The following is a 22,410-nucleotide window of genomic DNA, read 5'->3' on the forward strand; positions in this document are numbered from 1 at the left end:
ACGTGCATACAGATGCTTAAACCCACAATCAGAAAGATTATTCCGTCTCATTTGGAGAAAAATGTTTTCATTTAAAAGACATAACAGAGGAAACGACTGCACAGGTACTTTTAATTTGAGGTTTATGACATTTGCAGAAAGCTCCCAATGAGGGTATCAGAAGCTGTAGAGATGAGCGCCTCTATACAGCTGTAAGGTTTTCCTTCCAAAAACCAACACTTTGGACACATACAGCTGTAAGAGCAAAAGCTGCAGCCGTAACTGTCTGTTGTATGTGTACAGTGAGGCCAGGAGACAGAACAACACCTATTTTTTTCCCCCAAGCCAACCCTACAGCCACACAGGCTGGGTATTAAGCTGCAAAGAAACGGGACTTGAATAACTAGCATGACAGCTGAGCAGAGAACAGTAATCATGTTTCACAGATTTCAAAACGTGGTTTCTCTCCTATTTGGAACAACTAACACAGAACCAATGTCTCCAGAGCACCAGCTCCAGGGTAATTCCCCTGATGGGCAGCCCTGGAAGCAGCAGCCCCCTGGCATGCCCCCTTGCTAGCCCTGGCTGCATGGACTCAGGAGGAGTATCTCCAACCCAACCTTCAGATCAGAAAACAGTAAGAATTTGCTGATCAAACACCTAACTATGCACTCGGCTATCCAGGACAATTGAAAAAATACCGTAACGTTTTCTCAGCCTCAGGATTGTGGCACAGCATGCAGTTAACACTACCTAATAATTTTTAAAAAGCGAGTGAAGATCATCCAACTTGGAGCCACGGGGCTGAGCGCTCCTACTGCCCGCTGGCTGCATCCCACGGGAGTCAAAACCTGGGAAGGGGCCCCGGGCAGCACGCTCATTCCTTACGCGGGAACATCTCCACGACTGACTCACTTGCAGGAAAGCCCAAGTTCTCCACCATCCGATGAGAACATAGAAAAGTCCCAGGGCAAGTCAGCAGGGCTTGCTCCAGCGAGTCTGCGGCTTGCTCCTGCCACCGGCAGGCTGTTGACTCAGCAGCCTCGGTGCCAGGACAGCCTCGCTGCTCCTCAAACACGTGGGCCTGGCGCGGGAGTTTTGTTTCCGCTACGGGAGCCACGTGTCCGCTGCCCTGCGCGGTGGCATTGTGTAAATTGCAGCCGTGACTTAACATCTCCACCGTACTCCTTTCACGGAGCAGCGATGAATAAACTTCCCGTCTTTTGTAAGGTGACTAACTGCTGTTTTACTTGGGCAGAGAACACAAGAGGGAATCCCACGTCAACGGGCAAGTGTTGAAACCTAAGGCATTTACGGAGCTGCATGCTTCTTTTGAAAAAGCTAACGCTGTTAAGACCTGCACTCATCTATCTCCGGGACACGCAGGCAATGCAAATCAAATGCAATCGGCAGTTTAAAGAAATGCTACAGAAATTTATTGGAACATCATTCCTGAAAAATTAACGTAGCTATACTTTCTCCACAGCTTTGAGGAAAAGAAGACTTTTAAAAAAAATCTAAATACCATCTGGAAAAAGAGCAGTGTATTTGATCAAAGTATACACAGTTTAATCCTATATTGGCCATGCATGTTAAAATCAGCCATGTTTCACTGGCAGCTATGGTTACTGCGACACAACAAGCATATAACGCTACTAACTTCAAATTACAGACTAAATGATGTACGGATTTTTGATATATTTCAGCAGCAGGGCTGATCAAGGAAATATTTTCACAAAAACTATTCAGTGAAAACACCAATTGTTTAATGAACGGATTTCTTTTAGAGAGACAAAACCACATCTGCCTCAAAGCATCTGTGCTGGGCACGAAGGGAAGTCACCCCCCCGTCTCCTCTGGGACTGGGACATCCCAGGCGTGGGCCCTGCGGGAGCCTCGTAGCTCCGTGCTGACTGATCTCTTCTCCCTTTTCCTCTCTTCCCAAAGCTCAGTTTGATCCCAGTGCCAAATGGGAGCATTTCTGAAGTTGTAAAAGACAAAAAGCATCTGCACTCCATTTAGGGGACGTCATCTCCACCTTGTAAAAAGTGTTCCCGTAGCCATTTTCAGGAGCTTCCAAGGCTAGAATTTACACTAGAGGAAAAACAAAACCCACACACACACACCTTAAACCAACTTTGTGACTTTTATTGATGGGCGACAACTTTATACTTCTAGATATCACTAAACTGTGTACAATTAGGAACTCAACATTATAGGAGAGCAGACAGCAAAATTAAACAAAGCAGACTTAAAGAAATATCAATCTTAATTATTTTGCCCATTTTTTTTTAATTTCATGTACACAGAAGCATAAATGCAGTTTGAAATTTCTTAATAGCAATAAAGTTACAATCACCCATCTATATAGACTAACATCTTAACTCCAAATATTTGATCTGCAATGTGTACTTAAGCAGTTTCTCATCGCACAATTATTAAAATGTGTCTTCCTATTAGGAACCAGCAACTCTGCATTTTGTACGTTTGTACATTTTTTGAAGCACATAGGACCACTCCCATCTCATACACATCGGCTCATATTTTACCACTTATCAAAAACTATTGGGGAAGCAGAGAGCGCTTTTTATTTTTTTTATTTTTTTATTTTTTTACTTAAGTAAAGATAAAACATTTTCACAGAAATCTACAAGTTCTGTTGCTGGTGCAGGGTTTTCTTCTACTACGCAATTAGAAAGTGGGAATTAAATGCAAATCCCCTTTCATTATCTTAGGATTCAGCATTAACTCAGATTTTTTTCTTTTTTTTTCTTTTTTTTTTTCTTTTTTAATATTTTTCTGATTCTTGAGACTGAGTCTTTCAACCAAGTGACTTCATTCTGCAAAGTCAAAAGTCTACACAAACTATGTTGTGCACAAACCCAAGGTAGTTTCCTTTTTCACTCTATCCCATAGTTGCAAGGGAAAAAAAAAAAAAGATTCACTCAAAAGAGCATTTACAGGAGGAAAAAAAGTTAGTGATAGTTGGCGTTCTACAAAGCAGGTATCTTGCACACACAGCATAAAAGGGAGAAGTTTCACAGCAGGTCAACTCGGCGGTAGTACAGGAGGTAGGCTGTGCGTTCTGCAGACGGCTTCACCACCTGGTACTGATTTATCACTTTGACTGCCTGGTCATCGATGCGTAACCAGCCATTTAGACCAATTTGGAAGACGTCCGTAGTGTAGTGGCCACCAGTTGCGCTGTTTCCATGATGATAGACAACTGCAAAGAGAAATTCATGATGCACATACACGGTATACAGAGATAAATACCCCCTGAAAGATGAAATCAAGAAAAAGTCACGTCCTGCTTTCTTCATAGCATACTCATAGTTTAGCCAGATGGCTTGACCTGGCTTAAGCAAGAATCTTTAAGCGCTTCCTTACACTTGGTGATAAACTTCAGCCAAAACCTCCACTTACAAACCTGAACACTTCATGACAGTATTCATTCAGAGGAAGATCTTACTTCAAAGCGTTAAAACTGTCTTTGCAAAATATTACTTCAGCCTAAAAAAATGCAAAATGCTACGTAATATTAGTGATATTTCTCCACTATACCAAATCTCCTGAATCTAAAGGACACTGAAGTAAATTAAGAACAAAACCCACCAAAATGTATTTTAAAAATTCCTGGAGGATTTTCTGGGAAGGGATTTGCCTCACAAAGGTCATCTGCAACAGAAGGCAACCCTTTTCAACTCCCCCCAGGTACTGCCATGCTGAAGAGATACTGCAAGCTACACATTGTCTGCTGATAACAATATTTTATTGAAGTTGCTTATTAAAAAGAAAACTCAGGTAGAACTACATAGTCTAAAAAAAATAATCAGGCAAGACTATAAGGCATTCTATATGGCAAACGACTGTAAAGCTTTTCTTTTTGCAAACGACTGTAAAGCTTTTCTTTTTGCAAAAAAAAAATGAAGATATATGAGAGGACAATAAACTCCCTGTGGAACAGAACACTGTTCAAATCACACTGATTATAAAGCCAATTATTCCATACACGATGATTCTTTTGCCTTAACTAGAATTTTGTTCTGAAAACGGGTTCTGTTGAAGTACCAATCTACATGTTTCCCATATATTAGTTCTCAGTAATCTCCTTAAAATTGTGAATGGAATATATCTGATTGACTACGAATATTACTACTTCCAGGAGAGGGTCAAACTGTCTTCCCTCCTCAAATATCTTCACATCTGAAATGTTTTCAGAGGATACATCTCAGCTCTCCTTAGAGAAACCAAACCCAAAACTTAATACTGAGCTCTCAGTATTAGGTGCAGACAGTGCCTCTAAGTGGAAGAAATCTTTTCTGTGTGTAAATCTAAGGATGCATAAAGAGTTGAAAGCAGTTTTGTTCAGGAACACATAAGCCCTACCCATACACTTAACAAGCACAAACAAAGAGGCAGAAATACTGCAATATTTGACAACAGCAAAAGTACATATTTATGAAACATTTTCCAAACTGTCTTTTCAGCCTAGAAACACACTTCAAGCTTGCTCAAATTTTCTTCATACTTGTACACAACCAAACATTTTACAGTGATGTGAACTAAGAAAGCAAAAAAGTAGAATATACCACATCTACAAATTCTGGGGAATTTGTGAAATAAACCTTTTATGGCAACTTCAACTTAAATTATCCATGTTCTAAAATTTAGTTTATCACTACATAATTAGGACTATCCTGTGTGGTTCCTGTGGATTCTTCAAAGCCTTATTTAATAATTTAAAAATCATCTAACTAGCTGAGTTTCTGTGGATGAGAAGTTCTAGACTGACAGAAGACTGAAGTATTGTAACTTTTCCATAGAAGAAATCAGAAAAAAAAACAGTGCATAAATGCTGAACCACCCCAACTCCCTCAGTCTGTTTCCATAGGAGAGGTGTTCCAGCCCTTGATCATCTTTGTGGCCTTTCTCTGGACTCCTCCTAATCCTTCTACGTCCTTCTTGTGCTGGGGGCCCCAGACAAGATGACTTTTCTTCAAGCCATTTAAACACAGTCTCCAAACTTGTCCCATGAAATCTATCAATAAAAAAATTTACACTGCCAGAAACAGTTCTGAATTTCCAAAAGAGACAGTTTTGTGTTTTTTTTTTTTTCCTTCTATGACCTCAGTGATCACAAAACTGGATCCAAACCACCAAGTCACATAAGGCCACCAGTACTGGCACAGATTTGGTGACATGAAAGTTAAAACCTGGTTCTCCCGTTTATTATGTTCTCTTGATGCCAACGCAAATAAGCAGGTGCAGATCGTAAACTGTGTAGGAGTGTTAAACTGCAGGAAATCCATTACTGCCCAGAGACTGTTTTGTTCGATATTAAAATGCTGCTTCTGAGTTCTTACATGAGCTTCCAATCTTAACTACCAATTTAGGTATTCCGTATACATCGCAGACTCTCTTAAAAACATCATTTCTTCACACAAAAATCATCATCTCCTCCAAGATAAACTTTTCTACCTACAGCATGCTATTCATATGCTGCCAGCAATACTCATCTTGAGGGTTGAAAGGGACGCGAGGCCAGCATTCAAACTGCTATTTCAATAGACATTTAAGACATTATTCTGAAAACCTGTGGTGTATTTTAGGCACAACCATATTACAGCTGTATTTCAACTTTTGGTGATATTTTTCAGGATTGATCTGCTACAGAACTCTTTTTGTAAGAGTTTCAAGCTGGAACAGTCAGATACATAAATAGAGATATAGCATTATATGTGTATATGCACAGAAAAAAAAATCACTACCAGAACTTGATATTCCCAAGTTATTTCAGTGTAACTTAAAAGAAACTATTATGTCATCCAGAAAACTCCAGGGTTTCTAGAATTCTATATGCAGAATTTGTATTTGCAATATAGGAACTAGAGGCACACAGATAATTACAGATAACATACCTGCAAAGAGCCGGTAGGTTCTTTGGCCTTTAAAAATTTTACTTTTCACACCAGGAGACAGTAGCTCTGGAGGAGGGAAAAAAGTCAAAGACAGTAGTTAGCAAATGTGGAAATTCAGTTTCAACAGACATCAATTATTTCTAAAAACAGAGAAACCAACACCAGCATAATGGACAAAGTTTTAATTAAAATGTCTCCTGTATTTTTTAAAGGATGTTCAAGATTCTGATACCTGGCAATGAAAGCAATGAATTTTGGAGGTTTGCTGAAACCCAGAATTCATGGAAGGCTTAAAGCTATCATGAAAAAAAAAAAAAAAAGAAATAAACAGGCAACAGATCAGGTTAGACATTTTCTTCCTTTCACTCTGTTTGTCAGAAAATGAGGAAATCCATTTCTGATTCCAAGTCATCTTAGAACTGCCCGTCATGGCAGCTCAGATTAGCTCTACAAATACCCATTAAGACATTTTAAAATTAAATATTACGGAAAACAAAAGCATATTACTATCTGACAAAGTATGTTATCCAACTTGAGATTATTAGTAATGATTAGTAATCATTAATCTTATTTCTTTTTTTTTTCCCCTATCTCAGCTGGATGGTTAACAGTCATCTTGTCAGATCAAAACAAAATGCATTTAATGCTGCAAGCTTCAGATGCTGGATTACATGCAAGTTCTCGCAGTTCATAAAAATCAACATCTCTTAAAATATTTATTGAAAGGCAGACCTTTATCATTTAACCTCTGAAATGCTGCTTCCTAGTCTGTCTCCAGGCTGTATTTTCTATAAAGTACCGATTTCCTTTCATCAGCCACTATTTATCACAACAGTTTGCCAATTCTGAGTGAAATCTGACATAAAAGTATCTAGTATTAGTTGGCAACAGCCTTGGGTAGGGACATAGCCCTTGGTGAACAGGGTCGTTTCCACTTTATGTCCTCAGCCTACAACCTCACTCCTTACATCTGCAGGAAACACTTATTCAGCCAACTCAATGCCTAGGATGTGGCAAAGGTTGTAAGATCTTTCACCACTGCACAACGGTGGCCCGAAATGCGTTGCAGGCAATGTCAGAATCAGCAAGACTGAACCCAGAAGTCTAAATATATTCTCTTTAGAGAGGAAAAAAGAAAGCATACAAGACATTCATCCAAGTTACTAAAGTTTCTAGGTGGCAATACCCTTCATGAAAAAGAAATACTGTGCACAAAACTGGGAGCAAAAAAAAAAACCACACAGATAACACACTAGAGAATTTAACATTGTTCTTTCCAAAACAGGGGAAAATTCTGTTCAAAAATCTTTACCTTTACTAATTTCCAGATCAACAGGATACTCAATATTCTTGATAAGCTTCTGACATCCACCAGTCTTCTCATATACAAACCGCTTGAGGTGTAAAACAAGAACAGGGGGGAGTTCTTCTAGTGTCACTCTTCGACTGATTTCCACCTAAAAATACAAAACAAAGATGAAGAAAAACTGATTCTTGTTGACTGCTCAACTCCTTTAAAATTTGTATTTAATTTGAAATACATTAGCACAAAAAAGTCTACATAATATAATACATCTTATTTATTAACTTATAATAAAAACTGCAGTTTAAAATCTTAAAGCATACTGGATCTTTAGCCAAGTTACCCATAAAGTTACTGTCTGGAAATGTAAAACTGGATTAAGAAGAAAAATTTTTTGCCTTCCTAGAAATTCTAAAGTAAAAAACAAATGTCCAGGTAATTGCTTTAGTTTTTTTCCTGAATTTTCTGATTGAGAAATGCCACTTTCATGGTCTTTACGATAAATCAGCATGTTGTATTCCAACAAATTCTGCTACTGAATGTAGAATAGAAATTCATGCAGAAAAGCTACCACTTTTCCAAGCCTGACCATTAAAACTTAGGCCTCTTACGATGCTGAAGCAAGCAGATTTTGTAGGGCACTTGACTTCCTCACGGATTTGAGCTAATCCGATTTACAAGAAATAATTTGACATTTGAAACAGAAATAGTCTCTACAAACTGTAAAATTTTACCTACAGCCTAAGGGTTCAAAATACACCTTCCTGCATCCAAAAACCATCTAACCACTGGCAACAGTGGCAGCTTCTGAGCTTTAAGAGAGGTTTTATTTTGTGCTTTTCGTCGTTGTTTTTTTTTTTTTTTTTTAAACCAGCACGCCAAACAGAGCCCTGTTCTTTTCCACTCAAGTAAGTGCCTGCTGGTGCCCACCTGTCCATCTTCCAGGAATAACATGCAGAAAAAAGAAGCTGTAAGGCAGACTGTGAAAGGGAAGGTGACAAGAAGAGGTTCACACAATTCTCCCATGAACTTAAAGGAGCATGCATGTACCATGCACCTTAGCACGGAATGGCTCCTGTTTTTAGGGAGCAAATCTGGATAGGTTTTATATATAGGAAAAAATATGCACTCGATTCACACAGTTAACACTACTTCAAGATTTTCCTGGAATTGAGTCTTCTCAATCCCAAATCTTTAATCCAGTTTTGTGCAATAAAAAAAAAAAAAAAAAAGAACTTCACAGGTCCCAGCCCAGCCCAAAAACAGGAGGATGCTGAAGAACGTCACTGCAGTGGTTTCAGCAGCTGCCATTCTCCACCCCCAGTAACCCAGCTGGTGCATGGGACCAGACGCCTGCCCCTCAGCTGTGCCACCTCCTCCAGCACATCGGCTTAGATCGCAGATCAAAGCAGCTGTGTGTGCCTGTGCCAGGCTGGAGAGCAGCAGCTGAGGAGCAGGCACGCGCTCTGCTGTCCTGACACTGCTAGGGGCCCCGATTCCTGGCAGCAACACCACCAGCAAATACTGCCACAAATGTGTGTTTAGTGAACATGAGTCAGAGTCCTAAGAAAATATTTGTATGAGCCTCAAGGAGCAGCTTGAGAGCTCCAGGGGATGTGAAGACTCCTTCTAAGGAGTTTGAGGAAGGTAACCTGGAAAAGTAAATGAAGCAAGGCTACTTTCCTGCTCGAGAAGATTCACTTCTGTTAGAAAAACGTGAACAGGTCTGCGAATAAGAAAAAAAAATCACTCCAACGAAGTTAAAAATTAAGCCTTTCGAATACATACATATATATATTCACTGTTTCAATGTTCAAGATTTCAGGAACTGATCTGCTTGACCACAAAGAACCAGAGAGGCATAAACAACAAGAGAATGGCATTCCATTTTAAACATCTGTGTAAACTACCTATTTATTTTCAACTGAACTGCAACTCAGAGTGATTTCCTGTTTATATTAATACACACATAAAATTCAAAATTAGCTCTAGTAACTCAAAAAATTTAAGAGAAATCATTCGCATATGTGGAAGATTATTCTTTCCATATATATTGCTTATGCCCAGCACTTGTAAAGAATACAATTCAGATTAAAAACAAACAGAAGACAATAAAAAATTTCAAATAATACAATAGGATTTTTAGCTTTAGCAAAAGTTCCTGAGTTCCCCATCTGGAAAATGATGATGAAATGCTTCTTTGCAACACATTTAGAAAATTACTATCTGCAAAGTCCTAAAAGTCAACATGTTCAGTGTTTTCTCTACAATTTGTAGTACTAGAGCAGCTATTTTGACTTGAATTTCTTTTGAAAAAAAAAATCTAAAAGACATTGTCAATGCTTGTATTTCCATTCAGACTCTAAAATATAAAGCAGACCAAACCTCCAGCACCTAAACTGAACACCCATTTATTCCAAACCTTGTAATTGAGCACTGGGTTGTCAGTAAAGAACTTAATACCATCTGCAGTAAAAACCAAAAAAAAAAAAAAAGAATGACTAGCAAAACAAAATTGATGTGGTAAATTTTGATGAGTATGCATTGCAAATGTTTCTTCTACTTGGAAGACGACCAGAGAAATAAATGTTCACTAACACTCACTCACTCCTACTGAGCATACAAAGCAGACAAATTTCAGCTATCCACCTTCAGGTTTTCAAGTAAAGTAGTCCATCTTCTCTTAATCTGACCCTATTTTTATTTGGCATATTTAGAAAACTAAGAGGTCCAGAAATAAAATGCCAGACAGAACAACTACAACTGAGGAGTCTCTTTCCATCCTGGTCTACTGAAAGCAATTACAACAAGTGTATGAAAAATTGTCATCTGAGCAATCCATGCACAACAGAGATGATGTTCTTTAGCAATGTACCCTGTAACAAGCAAGACAACATCTCACTAGGGAAATAAGTTTAATTTATTACTCTGTATCACGAGTTCTCAAGCAATTATTCCTTTTATGCACTGTATCATTTGAAAACTATGATAAGCAGTCAGCAGAGCTGCATGAGTCTGGTGGCTTCACCCTGCAGGGCAGGTAAACTGCATCACAATCACTCTCACTCCTTTTCCTCAAAACAAAACAAAAAAAAAGGCTATAGAGAAGCAAAAAGAAAAAAAGCAGGGAAAGTTAGCTCCGGCCCAGCCAGACCCAGCACAATGAGTGTGGAGGACCAAGATGTTTTGTTCTGCAAGTGACAGAAAATCACGGGGCTTGGAGATCACTAAAGGTCTTCCAGTCTATCCCCTCTAATTCAACGATGAACAGTTCGTATAAATCCTGACAGGCGTTTCTCTAACCTTCTCTTAAGTAGTAATGACAACTCCACAAGCACCTCAGACAAGCTCAGCCAGGTTCCTATTTCCTGTTCAAGTATCACAGAAAAATTAAGTCTCTTCCTTTTTAGAGCAGCCTTTGCCATGTCTTAAATCCAGTTTCACCCCTCTACTTCCATATCGTTTCTTCCTGATGTTGAACAGCTCCTGCCCCTTGTTCTTTCCTTTTGTACCAGAGCTTTTAGCCTGCCATTCACTGTTTGCTCTCTTCTGGATATTCCCTAACTGTAAAGAATAATCTTGTTCAACTGACTACCTAAAACTGAATACAGTATTCCTGCAAAATTGCGTAAAGCAAACCAAGCAACTACATAGTTGTCATGGACACTCAAGCAGTTCTATTGGCTATTGAAAGATTTTAGATCATCATTCCAGACAACGATAACGATCATTGTGTGTTTTAGGGAGGTTCTGCATGAGCCTCTACCAAGCCAGCCATCAACAACTAGTTTCATTGTTGATTTGTAAGTTAAATGTGTAAATAAAAACCCATCGGGGAAAAAAAACACAGACAACCACGCAAGCGTACTGCCACCAGAGTTTTCTTCCCAACGCTACGGTGTGTTTTCAAGCAATGCTCTGAAGAGCTGCTCCTTTAGCAAGAACACCTGGCAATCCCTAGGAATCAGCATGTTAAGATTAGCTAAAGCCATTTTGCTCAGAATAGTACATATTATTATCACAGTTTACCCTGTTAATTTAATATATACTCAAGTAAAATCTTCAACCAATTACTACACCAACTCCGAAAACATACTAATTTACAGGCACGGTTCTGCTTACAAGTTAGTTCTCTTCCTTGAATGACTTTCACTGTATGTATTCAAATGTATTACGTTTTACCACTGGAGGACACTGAAAAGGTTAGTACCTCTTTTATTAACATAAGGAATAGTGTTCAAGTAACTATTTGTAAACCAAGAGCTGAATAAAAACCCTTGAAAAAAGTTTAATATTTGACTGTAAAAAGGGGTCAACAAAACACACCTCTTGCTTGGTTTTTGTGGTATAACCCTGGACAGACTCTCTTGCCACCAAACTTTCCAACGCATCCTGAACTGTGCGTATCTTGTCAGACTGGATATCCAGTTGTAGGGTGAAGAAAGGTTGCAGTGTAGCAGACTCCTTGGAACTCTGCTGGTAAACAACAGATCTATGGAAAAAAAAATAAAAATAAAATGTAAAAAAGCAAAGTAATTTTCAACAATGCAGAATTTTTAAGTTATAACGAATCAAAGTCTACCTTGGTAACTCAATTAATAGTTTAACCAAAACAAAATAAGCAAATACAAAGCTTAAGCATAAGTTTCAACAACTTAAATACACTTTAATGCCAAGTAAAATGACTTTCACACCCCCTTAGAGCATACTGGCTGGAATTACATATGAATTGTTTTATTTATGCAAGGATTAAAACAGTTATTGGGTAAGCATCAGATAGTTAAAGAGAAATGGGGAAATTCTTGATCACGCATTTAAAAAGATTCGACTCAGGACAATTTTCTTCTCTCCCATGTAAACATGAAATGTGGATACAGGAAAGGAAAATAATCTATCACAAATTAGGACCAAAAGACAAAGTATCAGACATTAAAACATTTATGATCAAGTCTAATGATTTGCATCTTGAGCCTTCAGACAGTTCTACCATTTTATTCTGAGCTGGAAACAAAAACACTTGTGTTTCATAGCAGAGCACAGCCAAGTATGATTTAGGTTTTAAAAAAAAGTCTCAAGAGTGGGAATAGTTTACATTAAAAAAGCAGGTAAGATACCACAGGGCTATAGTTAGATTTTTGTAAAAATTGTAAAACACAGAGCTTTAAAATAAAGTCCAAACTATACCTAATTGTATTCCTACCTTGGCCACTAAAGTATGTTTCTAAACTGCCAACCACAAAAATATTTCTGCTCTGTCAAACATACCTACTTTTGGCAAGTATGTTTGGAACCCAGCTCTTTATGCAGAGAGGCACACAACGCTTGTATGTAAATCCAGAACCGTGATTCCTACCATTTTAAAACAATCCCTTATCACATCAGATTTCTGAAGTTATGCTTTTGAAATAAATATTCAGAAATCAAAAATACTAATCCTTATCTAATCTACATTTTACTGTAAAAAATAACAATGAAGTCCAAATTCTGCAATAAAAATGCGTATTTTTTTCAGCCACTAAGTCCAATTTCATACTGATTTTAAATTGTTTGCTTAGATCTTGCCATAGGAAATATAAACTATGCTCTGTCAAGGACTGGCGTTTCCTTTTCCTCCCATCATTTTCTGTGTCCAGACTTTGTCTATGTACTCTTTTGTACAAAAACTGGAGACTTCTGCAAAACTGGTAGTGGTAGCGACCTAGGGCATGGGAATGTTTCCTGTTTTTTTTGTAGTACATTCAGTTGGAGCCTGTAAGTAATCTGGCTTGGTGCTAATTGTTTCGTGCAATGAGACAGTAGGCTCTTCAACCACAACGTCACTGCACTGAGTGGACTCTTCCCGATTTCCTGAAGACCATCAAACATGGCTCAGGAATTTATTTTTTTTTTGAAAGCAGTACTTACATTAAAAAGTCCCAGCTGTTTGTTTTATACTAAAGAAACAATTTGTTTATGATATTGTTCAGTTTATTATACTGCCACACTAAGCCTGAAAGTAAGATAATTAACATTGTCATAATTCATGCAGCCATGCTGAATCTTCTTTGCGTTATATATGAAACACTAACATACAGGTTTTATGCTTCTACTGCAAATTCCTGTCAAAAGACTCCATTTGATTCAGGCAAAGCTCTGAAGCTATAACAGAAAGCCAATGCATCTTTATATTGGCAAACATATATTCTTCAGAGGGAAGAGAGCCTATGAAAAACAGTAGCATCTTTATTTCAGTTTAACACTTCCTCCTTGGCTATATTTAAGGACAAAACCTTCAACACATGGCAAGCACAGTGTTCCAACAAACAAACTCTCCACTGTGCAAGTCTTGCTGCTTTTGGATACATTTCCCAGCCCTTTTAAGCTAACCATTATTTAGTGCAATAATCAACAGAAAATTGCTAGCAACTCCAACTGTTTTCGAGTCCATAGATTAAAGACTTCATTAATAATATGGATGATATTCTGAAAATATATATATATATATTTTTTTTTAAGTTATATGAAATGAGATTGCAACATTTCTTCAAAATGCAGAAATGGATCTGACAGCAAAACCTTTGATGGAATTTAGTTTTAATTTAGTTTTCCATAGATAAAATTAGTAATCAGAATAATTAGAAATTTCAGTTGATCAAGGAAAAATCCATCATTTTCAGTAAATAATCTCATGTATTCTAAGAACTCTACAGTTAGCAGTACTGTTCCAAGATACAATTTTTTCATGAAAACAGAAACTGCTCATTGCTACCCTGCTTAAACCTCAACAATACATTATATGTATATTCTTTTAAAATAACAGTTCATTTGAAGGGAAGAGTTGTTGCTATTTATGGAAATACTTAGCAGGCTTCTAACTGGATGTGAGCTAGCCTGTGAAACTAATATTTGAAATTCGCATGAGGTGAAAAAATCAAAAGGGTCTCTGCATGTGAACAAACCAGACCCCGACGTAACTCTTCTTCTATGTGCTTACATTTAAGCCTCACACTGCATTAAAAAAAATAAATTGATTACATCTAAATAGGCATTTAATAGTCTGACCCAAGCCAGAAGATGCCAATTCACACCATGTTTTCCTAGCTCCTTTTTCCATTTGATTTTTTCCAATTTCTGATGCTTTTTTGGTAGACTTCTACTGGCAATTCTGTATTCAGTCCTTCCTATCTCCACCCTCAGCCCCAGAGGAGGAAGCCTTCCAACATCACAATGTTGGATACTGTTTCTGCGGTAAATTGTGTGACCTAGTTTGGAGGCTAAATAAAATGGGTGTGGTGACTGTAGACAACAGATGTCAGATCGGACCTTGTGGTTCTGTCACTCTGTGCAAGTTTTTGCCTTTTTCAGTACCACCTCTATTTTATGTCACTTCCTGTGGATTTCTACAGAAGACAGCATTCCCTAAATATTCGTAATTTACCATACTGATGGGATCCTACAGAGATCTAGACTCCAACCGTGATAAAAACACTACAGGGTATTAACAATACTTTGGGTACGTGAAGATACCATGAACATGGTATTTCGATACATACAAACATCTGTCTGCCAATTTTTATGGAAAATATCATTTTATTTGCCAGCTGTCTGACTCAAATCCGTAAAGAATAATTTCACTGTATTTCCCAGGCAGAAGGCACTAGCCCGCATTATTCACACCTCTGGACTGAATACCTGGCAACGTAAGGAGTCAAACACTAGCAATTAAGTGTCTGTCTCCAATATAAAAATAATTCGTCAAGTCTAGCATTTTTGTTTCAGAATACGTTTTTAATAAGTGTTTACCTTGTTTTCATTTTAAATTATACATTTCTCCAAACAAGCCATGAGGTGTCCTTTCCAAAAAACATTCTTTCAGTATCCACTTTCTGACTTCCTCTGGTATCAGACCTGAATACAAGTAATGTCCCACACTCTTTTCATTCCTGTAACATCTTGCAGCGATTTACATTTTTCCAAACTTCTTTCGTCTTTAACGTTTTATTTATTAACTATTACACATAACTTTCCTGCCGCTGTGAAGCACGTGTCTAAACAATAAAAAGTTAACAATTTTTTGATTATATTTCAATTCTTTTACTGATTGCATTTAGCTCTTAGCAAATATCGCTATCCCTTTCTGTTCTGAGGAAAGGCTCCTCAGAGTTCACAAAAATTAGGTAGCTATAAAGTTCTTTGGAATTTTTAGATATTAATATGACTACACAAAGCACACATTTCACACTCCTCCTCTATATGCAATTGAGGAGTTTTGTTCCCTGAACAACCTGTTCATTTAAATTACTTAAAAAAATTCATACTCTACAAAAAATCACAGATCCATTTGGATCAATCTTTTGATCATTCCGGTTCACCTTCTGGACCCTCACTTGCATAACGTATGCTTCATGGTACAACAGTTTTTTCCTGCAGGGAGAGATGAATGTTTAAATTTCTTCTACCCAATTACTGTGAAAAACACAACAAGGAAGAAGTTATTTGTGAAGGCAAAGCAGCCTACAGTCTCAACATCTTTTGCTAACAAGTACTATACCTTATATGACCGCCAAAAATATCAGTAATTGGAGTCTGAACGAAGTCAGCCTGTCGAGTGACTGATGATTTGTTGCGAGGTCCCACTTGCTCCCATTCATCCTCACTGCCTTCTCCTTGTTCATCTTGCTCCTCTTCTTCATGAACAGTCTGAGCCTCAGGGCCATTGGAAACTGTGAGTTCTTAAAGGGAAGAAGAAAAAAAACATATATATATATTTCAAATAAACCTGCATCTAGGTAAAGAACTTAAAAGGAAGACATGAACTTTTTTCAGAAGATAAAATGTTTTCATAGATTATCGAGATTTCACAGACCATAGATTTGAAAAGGAAAATGAGAATTAGTATGTTCCTGGTTCCCTCATAGCTGGACCTATCCATATATGAACAGAAAGCAGCTCATTGATAAGTGTATGTAAACAGCTGTAATTTTCTAACAAAGCTTGATATATTTTAGTTATAAGTTTATTGGTTAGAAAATTAGACAGTCAAGTGTTATTCTGGAAACATAATTATGCTATTATTAAATACAACTCCCTTTCTGCACAGATATTTTACAGGGAACCCAAGACTTAGCAAATATTTTCTTTATGAATGCCAAAGTCAGGAGGCTATAAACTGCATACAGTTAAACAACAAAATAGGGAATGATCATTTTATATCATAAAAAAATTACCCTGCTAAATAGAAATTGGTAGCTGGTGATCTAAACTCTATACTTGGCTAACAGTGTTTTGTTTCATTTTTAATAGTGGACCCAGACATAAAGCCACTGTAAAATAAAATGGCATTTTAGGCTGTGTACAAATCCTAACACTTCTTTCAAAGAAAACTTGTCTCTTGTCTCCCCCTGTGTCAATAAGACTTTTTAAGTCATAGAATATGTTCTGTTTTAAATTAGATACAAATTAGCCGTTAGTCTAGAAAACTGCACTTCCAAAAAGAGATGTTAATCAACAGTGGTTTCAAGATCAGTGACAAAATACGCTTATATTTTTGAACTTCTGTGGAGAGTGCCAAAACCCCAGTAAACAACTGACACTGCAGATATTATGAATGGCAGAGAAACATACCTATGCTTAAGACATGGCCAATCAACTTGAGTTACCCTCAAATAATGTTCAACTGAGCTCAGTAAAAATTTGTAATACAGAAATTTTGGGTTCAGGAAGGCTGGGTACACGTCATGTTATCAGATGTCACTCAGTATCTACAGAAGCATAATGCTTTTACAAATACAGTGCAGCATTTCAGGTTATTAGTAAACAGTATGGACTTACTTTATCCTCTGGACAGACTTTAGCAAAAGATTATTTTTGAAATACATATGATGAGTCCTTGAAAATGTAGCTTTCTAAACCTATCTCAACTCCTAATCCAAACATTTCTCAGTATGACAAAATTAACACAAAAAGAGGGGAAACATCTTTACCGACAAGTATTTGAATGAAATGAAATTTGCTACAGAAAAAAAACTAACTTTCATTATGTGGAGAAAGAAGTTTCTTTAGGGTCAGCATTTCTTCGTGTAGTCCATTGAGAATAAATCCCAAGTATTCTTCAGCATCCTCTTGTCTGCCCTGAAAAAAAAAATTCAAATAACTGTATGGCATTTTCATATTTTCAACTTAACAGTAGACAGAGGACATTGAACACCTGGCTTTCCCATTAAAATTCATCAACTACTGAGTCTAAAGTGCAAAGTCAAAGTTTTAATTTTATTGTAACAGCCCCTCATTTTTATTTCAAAAAGAGCCAACATGTTAATTGATAACCTACCATGACAGCGAGTACATACATAAGCTTCACCTAGATACAAGCATTTTTTCATTCTTTTCGATACGTATTTAATTTAACATGCTAGTTTATAATATTTTTGCAATTTCCTTTAGAAGTAATACCAAAAGTTGCAGTCAAACCAAGTCCAAATCAAAAGATGGCTTGAACCATTATCTTTTCTTCAAATTGAAACTAAACCTGAAATGGTATTTTTAAGCCTCACTGGAACTTCCATCATTCCATGCTGAATCCCAAGCAGAAACGAACAACTGATCATTTCTTAAATAGGAATCAATACAGTACCTTCCCTATAGAAAGAGAAGTTTTTCTGTTCCAATTTTTTCATTATTCTGACACATTAAACTGTTAAAGTTCTTATGAACATCTTCCTACAATTTAAGTCTAGCTTAATTATAACTAACTACCAACTAATTGATTTTGGTGATATTTAGGCACAGAAACTGATGTATGTAGGGTGTTTACGTTGTTTTAAGTATATTGACTCTCTTGTGATGCAATTACAGAAATAAAAGACTTGTAAACCACACCTTTTCAGACAGACTTGACTTGATAACTGTCAAAAGTCTATAAATATACGTAGGTTCAAAGGCAGCTCCTGGTCGTATGTCCCTCACAATTTTTTCGCCTAAAGCTGCAAGACAAAGAGAAGTATATGTAAGTAACATCATACAGAAGTTGTTCTACATTATACCTTCATAATCATTTCACACATCACTAGATTTTGGAATCCAAAATTCAGTTTCATTAACAGGTTTTTTTTTTGTTTGTTTGTTTGTTTTTTTTACAGTTTCAGCCAAGTAACTGAAGGTCAGAATGCTTAAGATACAACTCTCCTTAAGATACAACTCTCACATCCATAATCTTTTCTTCAAGAAACATCATACTTGATTCGACATTTACTTACAGATGGTCTGGAAAATTTAGTACTCTCTTTTTGCACCTAACACTATGAAGATTAACAAGAATATCCATAACCACCACAAAAAACTAATTCTGCTTCTATTTAAATTTTTGTAATACCTTTGTTTTAGGGAAGTATTTGTAATGGATCACTTTTCCTTCCTGCAGGGAGGGAGGAAAAAAAAAAACAAACACCCCTGAAACATTTCGACACAGTGTTCAACTTAACAGTAATAAAAGGAGGGCCTCAGAAAATAGACTTGAAAACTACAACACAATGAAAATGACCTAGAAGTAAAATAAGTTGCATAAGGCAGTAAGATTTGTTTTACAGAAACAAGACTTAAAAGCAGCAAACCACAGAAATGTCTGAACTGCTTGGAAATCACTGGAACAATCAAGGCCTTGTGGTATTTTCTTATAATGTTACATAAACACATTCCTGAAACTGATTTTTATTTCTATAAGTTTGTAATATAACAGATTTGGTTTAGAGATAGAACAATGAAACCTGTAATGGTTTACTTACACTGAAAAATGCTCTATTCCCCACTACCTAAGTGTCATTGATCCTAAACACATATTATCAAGAATCATACAAAGTTTTAACACTGCAATAGCGCACAGGATGGAGAGGAATTAAAAGCCATGATCACATTCCTGCAGGGAATCTCTAACTGCTGAAGAGACTTGTTATGGCCCTGTTTTGTTCTGAAGTAATATATGTGCAAAGTATTTAAGGGGAAAAAAAAGAAACAACACAGAATTACAGAACTGAGCAAGCTGATAAACCAAACAGCTGGAAATATATCAGGAAGGAAACAGTGAATACCAAATGATTTGTTAGGACGAGGATGTTACCAGAAGACATTGTAACAATTAAGCTAACCTTTATAAAATATATATATTCTTATTGCATTTGTACATTTGATCTACCAAACGGAATAAAGTATATAAGGTCCAACACATATGACTTCTCGATATGAAATACCAATAAGAAAAAACATGACACCGACAGAAAAGTAACTGCAAACTTTTAAAGATACTCAGAAACCCTCAAAGTCTGAAGATCGAAGTCTGAAGGGATCAAACACCACTATTTACAGGTCTTAGGTACATCACAATGTAGATCCTTACCCCAAAGCTTTCTTATTATTCTTTTAAAAGACTTTTCTCCTTCTACTCCCACTCACCTTGTTTGGCTTTAGGAGGTACAGGCATATTAGTGAATTCATTCATTAAACGAACACTGAAACAGAATGGAAGGAACAACTACACATGAGCAGCAAGTTAAGACTTAAAAGGACAAATAGTAAAATTAGATCATTGTCATTACAGACAACCAAAAACCCTAAATTATCACTACGGAAGTCTCAATGCTCAGACATAAAAATTAACTAGACTGTTGCTAATCATGATGAGGTGCTAGATTAGCTCTTGCAGTTCTCACAGTTCACTTTTGCACATAGACCACTAATTAAAAGCTGTACTTAGGCAATAGGAAATATCTTCCTTGACAACTCAAGTAATTATAAAATATAAAGTTCATTATGAAAGTAAAGCGTCATCAAAAAAAAGCACAATAAACTTTTGGATAGATACTAGCATTTATCAGTTGCAGTAGCAATCACTAGAGCTTTCTTAATAAGCTTAATCCGATCGCAGATTATTTTTTTAAACAAGCTACTTACAAACTGTCTATCATTGGTGTTGAGGTACACGGCCGCTGTGATTTTGAATACATTGGAATGGACTTCATTAAATGATACATTGGAGGGCAAGCAACCAAGGCTTGCAGGGTCTACGCAGTGGCATTAAGGAAATATTCAGAAAAAATAATCTGCATATTAACCAAATATTCAATCATATTAAAACTATATAAACTTAATTCTTTATTATGTAGACTAATCTGATAACTACAGTGGAACTCATGGACGGACTTTTCTAAAAATATTAGCTATTAATGTACAGAAGTCCTACTTAAAAACCCCAGCATCTTGAAACATGCAGTGATTTCACTGACCTTTTAATCATTCCAAATACTTTAACTAAAGATGAAGGTAGCATTTGGTCTAGGAACAGAAGAGGAAAGCTATTTTCACAGGAATGACTTCACAAAATCAACTATTTGAAAGTCAGCACATGATAACCTGGAAACATTTGTGTGTTTTCTAAAAACAACGGAAGAAGCCAGAAGACAAAGGTGGTGATTCACCCTCGTAACCAAAACAGTGATGTGAAACATTCTTTGGTTTAAGGACAAGTCTAGAGCAACCAGTAAAACTACAGTATGCCTTGGGAGAAAAATATTTTAAAAACATCAATCTGCTACTACATGATGAAAACAGTGAACAGAGGAAATGTATTACAATACTAAAGGGGCAAAGAAATAAAAAAGGCAGCTATCTCAACAGCTAGTGAGATATAAACCTGACCCCTAGAGTGCGCAAAAATTCAGTAACAAATTCTCATGGAACATGTTAAGAGTGAACACTGGGAGCTAATACAGAAAATCAGATGAGTGCAGAATCGGTTATAAGACAGAAGTGGATATTTAAAGCAGAACTGCTCACCTGGCAATAGGTTATTAGGTTCTGCAATGATCGGTCTTGAAATTAGTCTTAATATTTTCACTAGCAGTACTAGCACTTAACAAAAGAACCACTTAAATTGTTGCACAAAGAGCCACAAGTAAACACAACTAGAATTTACAAGGTTTCCTTCCAGTCATGAGACAACTACAGTTCTGAAATATTTTGACAGAGGTAAGAGAAACTGAACAGGACTGTGCAAGCAGCTGCAGAGAACCTCAGACACTGAGTTCAATGATACCCGAATACCCAGATGCTCGCATTAAACATCTTATCAACAGCATTGTTATGTGAAGATACTTTTCTGCAGTACTTACCAGAGTAAACCAGGAAAACTTTGAGACAGATAGAATACATGTTTTAACTTAAGCATATTAATTTTTTCCAAGGTAAGGATACAGCATTGATGTAGCACCAGTTTCCTTTGTTGATCAGCCCTCGCGGTTGCAAAGACACTGGTTTATGTATTAGTTTTACATTTTCCAGTATTTCTGCAGAATGAGAAACAGTAAATTGAGCATCAATAAAATGCACATGCTAGCCATCAACACAAGAATTTAATGCTTTACAGAATAATGCAAATGAGTTAACAAGATTCCCAGAAACTTTAGCAAGTAATTTTAACTTCATTTAAAGAGGGTTCGTATTTCAATCAGACAGATTTCTTCAGCAGAAGACATCCTGGAATTTGGGCCAGGTGTATAAAAAAAATGATCACTGTCATTTCAAAATTGAGAACTATTTGTCTTAATCGTTATTTTACTACCATAAGATTCCTTTATTTAGATAAATAGATATAGATGCATATGTAGATATAAATTCCCACTAGCTGCAATCCCTTGCTACAAGTTGTATGGAACATTTGTGAAATTCCTCCCCTGCTCCGAAGAGAACTAATGCTGATATAGTAGCCTTAGCTTACAAGTTTCAACATACACTATCATACAGCAAAAATATCTTAGTGCAAACAGGACGGGCAGATATTAACATAGTCTTCTGAACAGAACGTTTTATTTACTGCTTTAAGATTTAAAATCTACAGGATTACTTACTGGCTTACACAATTTAAAGCTTTACTGCTTTCACACTTCCAAATCTATCAGCAATGGCACAAGTGTAAAAACTGTGGCTCATAAACTGAAGTCTGTCACAGTTCCGAAATGGAGAGCAAGCAGGGGAGTTTTTCCTAGAAGTCTGACCTATTATTTATGTACCTAAATAAAACCCGTTTAAGGAAAATATTGGGTCTGGCATGTTTTACATTTGTGAAACAAGGACTAGAAGCATACAAGACAAAACAGAAAATGCAAATAAACATAGCAACTGCCTACCAAGAGGGTTATTTGGTTTCATAATGAATGTGAGGGCCTCTAAAGCCATCATGCT

General features: G+C 36.7%; 1 protein-coding gene across 1 annotated transcript in view; it reads right to left on the bottom strand.

Annotated features, from left to right (window-relative positions):
• Window positions 1-2,106: 2,106 nt before the first annotated feature.
• Window positions 2,107-22,410, bottom strand: part of USP10 (ubiquitin specific peptidase 10) — a 50,801-nt gene continuing 30,497 nt past the window's right edge. Inside the window, exons 5-14 of the mRNA XM_080552036.1 lie at window positions 21,424-21,515; window positions 20,125-20,234; window positions 19,627-19,682; window positions 18,061-18,164; window positions 17,214-17,313; window positions 15,734-15,914; window positions 11,530-11,695; window positions 7,213-7,357; window positions 5,901-5,966; window positions 2,107-3,205 (exon numbers count right to left, since the gene is read on the bottom strand). Of these exons, the coding sequence (XP_080408162.1) occupies window positions 3,018-3,205; window positions 5,901-5,966; window positions 7,213-7,357; window positions 11,530-11,695; window positions 15,734-15,914; window positions 17,214-17,313; window positions 18,061-18,164; window positions 19,627-19,682; window positions 20,125-20,234; window positions 21,424-21,515 (1,208 nt within the window). The 3' untranslated portion in view covers window positions 2,107-3,017. The remainder of the gene's footprint in view (window positions 3,206-5,900; window positions 5,967-7,212; window positions 7,358-11,529; window positions 11,696-15,733; window positions 15,915-17,213; window positions 17,314-18,060; window positions 18,165-19,626; window positions 19,683-20,124; window positions 20,235-21,423; window positions 21,516-22,410) is intronic.

This window comes from Anser brachyrhynchus, assembly GCF_964034855.1.
Source record: "Anser brachyrhynchus genome assembly, chromosome: 12".
Taxonomy (NCBI): domain Eukaryota; kingdom Metazoa; phylum Chordata; class Aves; order Anseriformes; family Anatidae; genus Anser; species Anser brachyrhynchus.